Source organism: Dromaius novaehollandiae, chromosome 9, assembly GCF_036370855.1.
Source record: "Dromaius novaehollandiae isolate bDroNov1 chromosome 9, bDroNov1.hap1, whole genome shotgun sequence".
Lineage (NCBI taxonomy): Eukaryota > Metazoa > Chordata > Aves > Casuariiformes > Dromaiidae > Dromaius > Dromaius novaehollandiae.
In genome coordinates, this window is record NC_088106.1 from 30,437,473 (window position 1) to 30,445,719 (window position 8,247).

An 8,247-nucleotide genomic window follows, 5' to 3' on the forward strand; every position below is an offset into this window, starting at 1 on the left:
ACCCACCCCCCTCACCCCCACCCAAAAGGAGCCTGTGCAAGGTGGGGAACCAGGGAGAGCTTCTCTCCAGCAGGAAGCAACCGCTGGCAGCAGATGAGTTGTCCCCTGCAGAGAGTCCCTCCTGTTAACCAGTCTCCCCTGCTCCTGTTCTAGCGGTGCTGTCAGAGCACAGCCACGCGCCTCTGACAGCCAAAGGAAGGCTGCCAGGTTTCCAGAGTGAAAAGGGACAAGCCTAAGGGTCAAGCCTACTCCCTGGGCTGTTTGGAGAGCAAGTGGGAGGCTGCAGGGGTCGTCCCTGCAGCAGGAGGAAGGAGTGGTCAAGATCAGCCAGGGCAGATTGCCTGGCAGCAGGAGCACCAGCATCAGCCAAGTATGACGAGCACGGCACGTAGGCGAAGAACTCTGCTTGGGGACAGCTAGGCTGAAGGGGAGCAACAGCCCAATTTCTCAAGCTGAGGGCGCAGAGGAACTGTGCCAGAGCAGCCTCAGGCCTCAGCAGCTGCCAAATGAGACACCAAGCTCCCTTCATGAAGAAAAGCCCCAGACTGTGCTTACTTTGTTCACATTCCTCCCAATAAACCTGGAGTCTCTGGGCCACGGGGGCATCTAACTGTGCACAAACTGCAGCTCCTGAATTCCTCCCATGTGAAAAGGCATGACTTCTGCTGCCTGGCAGGCTCTCAGGATGGCCTGGGAGAAGACATGCCCTCATCACAAGGGCAAGATGCAAACAAGGCGATGGGGAAGTCTCTCTGGCCTTGGCTGTCAAGAGAAGTCCAGTATATTATAAATCACACTGACTATTTAAGTGCAATTGGTTTTAACACAGAATTCAAGAACTAAGCAGCAAGGGACAACTTCTGCCCTCTCATGACAAAGCCAGCTAAGCAGGCTTGCATGCACAGGGCTGTCAAAATCTAAGCGCTCTTTCCCATCAGCACTAGCGAGTGTGCAGAGGTTTGCATGCCTGCACCACCACAGGAGAGTGGAGCCACAAAGGCCAGGCTGCCCTGCACAGCTTGTGCTCTAGGGACTGCAGCTGTGTGGCACCGCGGGCCCACGGTCTCACCTCATACGTCCCAGAGCCCATCACACTAGCCTGTGGCAGACTTTGCACCTTGGCAAAAGAAAACACGTTGAGCCCCACTCAAAATCTCTTTCGTCTCCTTGTATTTGGATGGACTTCTATCGGCGGAAGGTTCTCAAATAGCAAAGTTGGTGTCTTTCTTTGAAAAGCAGCTCAGCACTGGAAAGGTGCAATAGTTATTCTGGTTATCAAATAGCAGCACAGCAGAGGAAGCCATTTAAAGGGTCTAGTAAAGCAGAAGAGAACAAAGGCTAACAACCCTCCTCCCACTTTACAGGAGCTAACAATGCAAGCTGAGACCCACACTTAATGCAGTAATGCCCACAGTCAGCAATTCTCACCATGTTTGTTGACTCCAGCCACAGTGTACACATGCTAGAGAGAAAATTATTTTTATTTGGCATATATGTTACAATGTTTAATTTAGTATTTAACAACTCTGTACAGTTTTAGTAAATTCAGCTTCTTCAGCTGAAGAGAAATCCTGCTCTTGATACCTGTGCAAACTGGCCAGGAACGCTTGTCTTGTTTTCTCCTCAACTGCAAAATGCACACGTGGTTTTTAATCCAAACTTAAGTTTCCTTCAGCTGCTCTAAACCCTGCAGGGCATGTGGGGGATAAAGCAGACCTGAGCATTCAGCACATGGGAGAGAGAAAGTTCTGTTTCAGCTAAGTTGCACCAAGCTTTTCTTTAGGCCATCTCATCACCAAGTCAGATGCTGCATATGCTAACAAGGACCAAAAGGAGTTAAGAGTTTAAGATAAACTAAGAATTTGACACTGAGCTTCACAAACTGCCCCAAAGACAGTTCTCAGTCATTATTTGAGGCAGTCTCCCTTTTGACAAGTTTCATAAAACCAAGTCTTTGTGGTAGGAGCTGCCTTCAAAGTCTTCACAAAAAGAGGCTGGTACCATGTCAGGCCCAGCTTAAGTTCAACAGAGAACAAGCAGTGAGTGACCTTTCTCGCCATCAGCAGGCTTTGCTATCCCCCTTTGCTAGCACAGCAGCAGGCACTAGCACCTCTCACTGCACCCCTCCTAGTTTTTGCGTGCTGATTCCCCTGCAGCTCTGATCAAATGACCCCAGCCACGAGAGATACAAATGTAAGGAGCCTGCTGTGCATGCAGGAAAGCTCTCATGAGTCAGATCAGGTGCTGCCAGCCCCACCATGGTATGTACAGCCAAGCGCAACGGCAGGAGCTAAAGGTGCAACTGCTTTCACAGCATCCTGTCACAGCCTGCCCGCAGGGAAAGCACAGCAGGACACGCTGAGGTTTTGGCTGTAGCCTGAAATGTGTGGGCAGAATGGTGCTGCTGGTCAGGAGCTGGTTCCCCAGCCCGCAAAGTGCTCTGGGGAGATTTGTAATGAGCACTATCACTCCTCCTGCAGCTCCTTCTTCCGAAAGGCCTGGAGCCTCCTCCCCGCTGTTTCCTGGACGATCTCCAGCCCCTCGGAGTCCAGTTCCTTCATGAGAAGCAGGATGGCATTCAGGACGTTATTCTGTCAGAACGAGACGGAGATTGCTTTATACAAGCATGTTAGTGCCAGCCTTGGGAAGAACAGGGTACTCGGTTTTCAAAGAACTGCTTCTTCTAGGGACTCCTAAAACCTCAGCAGCAGTCTGCAACAGACACCTGCAGCTACAGGGACAAATCCAACCAAGCCCTTGGGACTGACAGGGCAGAGCCTGCATCTGACGAGTCTAACTGGAATGCAGGACAAACTTGTACGCCCAGTCCCGCATGGACAGCCCAAAGGCCTCTGGCTTCTCGCCACCCATTGAACTGACTTCTGCAAGGAAAAGCATATTTGGCTGAGCAGTCACCCTCTCTCTCCACTGTTGACCGTGTGTAGCATGGGAAACGACAGGGACCCTCTGATCTGAAGAAGAGGAAAAGCTGGTAGAATCGCAAAAGCGCTAGTTGGAAGGCATCTCTGGAGGTCCCCAGCCCAACGTCCCATCAAAGCAGGACTACTGCCAACACAAGACCAATGGCTTTGTCAAGCCAAGACCTGAAAAACTCGAGAAAGAGATTCCACAGCCTCTCTAGATAACTACACTCCTAGTGAACAGCTCTTTCCTCATGTCCAACCTGAGCCTCCCAAGCTGCAATCTGTGGCCATTTCCCCTTGTTGTATGTTCTCTTTTCCTGAAGGCCAGAGCCTGCAGGAGTACTCAAGATACTGCAAAGGAATACACTCAAGTAAGCTTAAAACATGAATGAATGAGAGATTGCAGGTGACTAGCATGAAGCAGAACGTGGTCTAGATCTCACTCTGGCCTTCCAAAACCCATCAAAGTGATGGCACTGAGCCCAGCATACAGCAGCTCCCAGCTGGACTCAGCTTAACAGCTGACAGGTTCATCTCAGGCTGCATCACGGAGGTGTCAGAGGAGCCACCTAAACTCAGCAGCCTCTAGCCCACTAGGCCAACAGCTTGCCAACTGTATTTCAGCTACTGCCCAGCCACCTTAGCGCAACCCCAGTGTAAGGGACATGCACATGCTTGTGTGCAGCCAGATCAAGAGTACAAACCCCATCAGGCTTTCTCCCCATTCGGAGGAAAAACATCACACGATGTCTTAAAGATGAAAAGCAATTTGGTCTTTAAAGACACTCACTCTCTTCTTTCTGCTGCAGTCCGTCTCTCGTGGTGAAAAGGAGGAAAATTTATCCCTGGGAACAGGCTTCATACCGAGCTGCTCTCGAATTTTGCTAAAGAAGGGAGGAAGAGCAAGCGTTATATGACCAGAAGTGAGCACCTGTGTCCACCAAGACAATCCCTTACAATCACAGGCAACCATGCAAGAGGTATCTAGCTGAAGGGTTCAAAGCGCATCTACCTCACACAACACCACTGCCTACAGAACACAACATCCCAAGCAAACCTCCCCTACGCAGTAAAAGCCTCACAGTCATAAAATGTAAATGAGCACAATGCCATAAGGAGTCTGCCCCAGTCCTACCAGGAATGACAGATTCCCATGCCCAGTGCTAGCTGGGACTGCAGACTGACCACATAACACTACACTGCAACAACATGTACCACAGCACTAATGTGTGCCAAAGCGTGTAGCGGAAGAGCTAAGCAGGAATGGACTGGAGCTCACAGTTCAGTGAAGATCCCTCTCTGTCCACACATGCAGCTGACACACTTCAGAGCAAGTACCCACCTATGGAAGAGCCTGTTTTGCAGATACAGAACCAGACCCACAAGTGCTACTAAACCAGCACAGCTCCACCACGGTAACTGGAACAACAGGAATTTGCACCAGTTGCAGGTCTGGCTCACATAATACTGGGGCTGGCTGGCAGGGTCCTTTCATGCTACACATGAGTTCAGCCCCGAAATCCTAACAGCTCACGAGCAAGCCCTCACTTTGTCTCCTCCAGACTGAAGTTCAGCAGCTCACTCTCAGTCTCTGTTGTGGATTCAGCAGCACTGGATTCACTGGACTCGGGGCAGCCGTTCTCCACGTTCTTCCTGGCTGGCGGGGTCGTTATCTCTTCACCATCAACCAGGGCCTGGGACAGTTCTTCCTCTGTCACAGCTGCAAAAGTCAAAAGAAAAGCCTACAGGAACCTGCCACAATGCAGGAACTACAGCAGCTCAGGAAGACACCATCCACAACTAGGAATGTACTGTTGCTGCAGAGCTATGCTGCAACAGTTTCGCCCAACAATTGCACTCTGTACTGGCCTTTTGCTTCCATTCTCCTTCCGCAGTAAAACCCACACAGGAAAGCACTGGCAGCTGTCACCAATCTTGCAAAACCGAGAAAGATATTAAGGAGAGATGTAAAGATAACCTACTGTTTCTTGTCTCAGGTTTTGCAGGCTCCAAAAGCCTGCAAATTCCTGCTACCAGGTGGAAAAGCTGCCCTATTTTTATGACAGCAGATCCAGTTACAGAATCTTTGTTTTGCCAAAGCAGAGAGCTCTAAAAACATTCATCAGCAGTACAGTCTCAGCTATAATGAGTCCCTCTGGTGTCAACTCTGGTGTCGCAGAGAACAGAAGGGAGAAAGCAGCTTGGACAGGATGGATCTCTCAGGGAGGCCACTCAATCGTGAACGGGTCCTGCACGACTGAGGTATCACTACTCTACTGTCATGTCAAGGAGGAGTCAAAGGACATAATCCTAGTTAAAGGAACCAACAGATCGCTGCTTTCCAGTTGACCCAGACAAGACCCTGCCCAGGGCTTGGGGCTGTTCAGGCCCCCATTTATCTGCAAACACCCACCTTGATTATCAAGCTTCTGTAGGTGGGGTAGGTTACGCAGCACAGTCATTCTGTAACGGTGGGGGTCTGGCCCACAACAGGGATTTTCTGACAGCCACAGGACCCTCAGCCGGGGCAGGTTTTTGAGATAGAAGAGCTCATTTAGGCTTGCAATGTTGTTCTTCCTCAGATAGAGTTCGCTCAGATTCTGGCACTGATTCAATGGCTCGAGGTCCGAGATGCCATTCACACTGAACAGAGATCACGAGATCAGAGACCAGGGAGCCTATCCCTCCCTCGCTGCATCATCCAGATGGGAGCAGGACCCCTGTATGACAGTAGCTCTTCAGCCCCCTTTCCTACATCGGCTTAATTTAGGAGCCTCACGCTGGCACAGCACAGCAGGGCAGGGTGCTGAGCGGCCTACGACATTGCACAGAACATAAAGATAACATTCCATCTTTTTAAGCAGAGAAAAGAATTATAAAAGCAGGCTCACCTCTCAGCTGAACATGAGAAACAGCCTTTGCTTCCCCCAACCATCCATCACACTTATACCCTTTTCTGTAGCAGTTCCTCAGACATACTGAAGGAGAACCCATGTCAGATTACCAAGCTAAAAAGCTTAGATTCAAGGACAGCAGAGGCTCTGTGTGATCCCCAGAACACATGGAAGATAGGTGTGTTGCGGGGAGGCTAATGCAAATTAAAAGCCCTGTGAGATCTAAGAAGCGTTTCAACAACCACTCTGGCCCCATACCGAGGCTGACAAAATCCCATCTAAACTATGGAATACAACTTAGGGAGCAAAAATCCAAAGAGGTTCAACCACCTCTACAAACAGTAATAATTTCCCACCCTCAACTTGAGTAGCAAAAGGAAAGGTGCAGAGGAGCTAGCAGAAAAATAAGCATTTCTGCATTTCAGCGCATACGAAATCAGGCAAAAGAGCCAGGCAGCTCTGGCACAGAGTCACAGAAAGGCAGTAAGGAACCAAGTGCCAGGACACAGCCCTATGAGACACGCAGTTGTCCCTGCCCGCTCCATGACCAGGAGTCTGCTATTTACCTGAATGTGATCACCTCGATGTTGGGCAAATCCCGGCATATCGATATCTAGGCAGCAAAAGACAGAAACAGCTGTACAAACAGGAAAATAACTAACTAACTAAAAACAATTTAAATCATGCACAAGCAATATAACAGCAAGAACAGGAATTTAAGGTTACCTCAGTCTCACCCAAGCTGAACACAACCATAGGCATCTGCTGCCACACTCACTAACCCCTCCACCCTTTCCACCCAGTCCCCAAAAGCGCTGGAGCTCATTGCCAGAGGGCCAGCCCAAATCTGCCTTCCCCAGCACCCTGCCACCAGCTCCCCATCACCACTCCAGCCGCCAGCCAGGACAAGGCTTTCCCCGAGGAGCAGCACAGGCCGCGGGGTGCGGGCTGGGGCTCGAGGCAGCAGGGCGGCGCTGCCGGTCGCTCCAGATGCCCAGGGGCCCCCGAGCGCTGCCCCTCCGTCGCGGGGGAGAGCAGCGAGGCCACAGCGGTGCTTACGTCTGTGAGGCGGCTGCCCCTGCGGGACGAAAGCCGGGGGGTCGCGGCAGGGCCCAGCTTCCCCCACCATGCCGCCTGCGCCCGGGACCACCGCCTCTCCCTCCCGTCACAGCCTGGTCCCCTCACGGCCCCCCCAGTCATCCCGTTGCGCCCCCCAAGGCCTCTTTACCCCCCCCAGGATCCCCCCACAGCCTGCTTGTCCCCCACAGCCCCCCGTGGCCTGGCACACCCCCCTAGGGCCAGCTTGCCCCCCCCCATAGCCCCCCAAGGCCACCAGCACGCCCCCCAAGGTTTGCTTGTCCCTCCCATGGCCCCGTACACCCCCTGAGACCTCCTTGCCCCCTTCCCGGGGCCCCCCCACAGCCTGCTCCTCCCCCCACAGCCCTCTCCCCCCCCGAGGGCCTGCTGGGCCCCCCACGGCCCCCCGAGGCCCAGGGCACCAACCCTAGGCCTGCCTGTCCCTCCGAGGCCCCCCACGGCCCCAGTGCACCCCCTCACGGCCTGCTGGCCCCCCCCACGGCGCGCTGCGCCCCCCCCAAGGCCACCCTGCCCCGCTCCAGGCCCAGGCCGCCCCCCCAAGGCCCGCTGCCCCTCGCAAGGCCTCCTCGCCCCCCGCCCGGCCCGGCCGCCGCGTCCTGCCCCCCGGCCCCCGGCGCAGCGCCGCCCGGTGCCCACCAGCAGTTGAGGCGGCGGACGCCATCGAGGGCGGCGGCCTTGGCGCGGCCCAGCACGGCCGCCCGCGTCAGCCTCATGGCGGCGCCGCCGAACCGCCGCCGTCACCGTCGCCAGGGCCGCGGCGGCCGCGCTCCGCCCCCGGGCCGGGCCGGGCCGGGCCGCCTGCAGCGGCGCCGAGCCGGACTCCCTCGGCTTTCCCGTCCCGCTCTCCGGCCTCAGCGCCTCCGCGGCCCCGGCGCTGCGCCGGCGCAGGGGGACGCGGGGCCTTTCTGTCCCCTCCGCGGCAGCAGCGAGGGCTGTGCCGCAAAGGGCTGGAGGCCCCACGTTGCACCGGGGCCAGGCCGTGCCGCGCCATACCGCACCACGCAGTCCAGTGCCGGGGGCAGACGTTTGGCGGCTGTTACGCCAAGTGGTGGTTCCCGACTGCTCTCGGGTCCTTCGGCTCCCATGGCAGGGGCAGCTGGGAAGGAGCTTTCAGCGCTTGTGTCTGTCAGGGCAGAAATGTCTGAGCCTGCGGATGGCTGTGCCCGTCGCTGGGGCTCCCCGACCACCCGCGGCTCCCCAGGGCTTGGTCTCAGGGGCACCGCTGTGCTTGCTGCACAAGGCTGGCTCTGTTTGTTAGCGATCTCGGTGTGGTGCTCAGCATGCAGCTGGGTCCCCTGCTGCTGCCTTCTGGGTGCTGCCAGGCAGGTCGT

General features: G+C 54.8%; 1 protein-coding gene across 1 annotated transcript; it reads right to left on the minus strand.

Annotated features, from left to right (window-relative positions):
- Positions 1-1,463: 1,463 nt before the first annotated feature.
- Positions 1,464-7,699, minus strand: CFAP410 (cilia and flagella associated protein 410). The gene is made up of 7 exons (XM_064517081.1): positions 7,553-7,699; positions 6,878-6,896; positions 6,385-6,431; positions 5,338-5,567; positions 4,473-4,644; positions 3,715-3,808; positions 1,464-2,591 (listed from the first exon to the last, which is right to left on the minus strand). The coding sequence occupies exons 1-7, from the start codon at positions 7,627-7,629 to the stop codon at positions 2,466-2,468; spliced, it is 765 nt and encodes a 254-aa protein (XP_064373151.1). The 5' UTR covers positions 7,630-7,699; the 3' UTR covers positions 1,464-2,465.
- Positions 7,700-8,247: the final 548 nt, after the last annotated feature.

Bases quoted from the DNA above. Each gene is read 5' to 3' on its own strand.
- CFAP410 (XM_064517081.1), bottom strand. From the start codon at position 7,629: ATGAGGCTGACGCGGGCGGCCGTGCTGGGCCGCGCCAAGGCCGCCGCC. The intron at 4,645-5,337 runs GTGGGTGTTTGC...TGACTTTTGCAG, and splicing joins ACAGAAGCTTGATAATCAAG to CTGTGACAGAGGAAGAACTG. The intron at 3,809-4,472 runs GTGAGGGCTTGC...TCCCTTCTTTAG, and splicing joins TTCAGTCTGGAGGAGACAAA to CAAAATTCGAGAGCAGCTCG.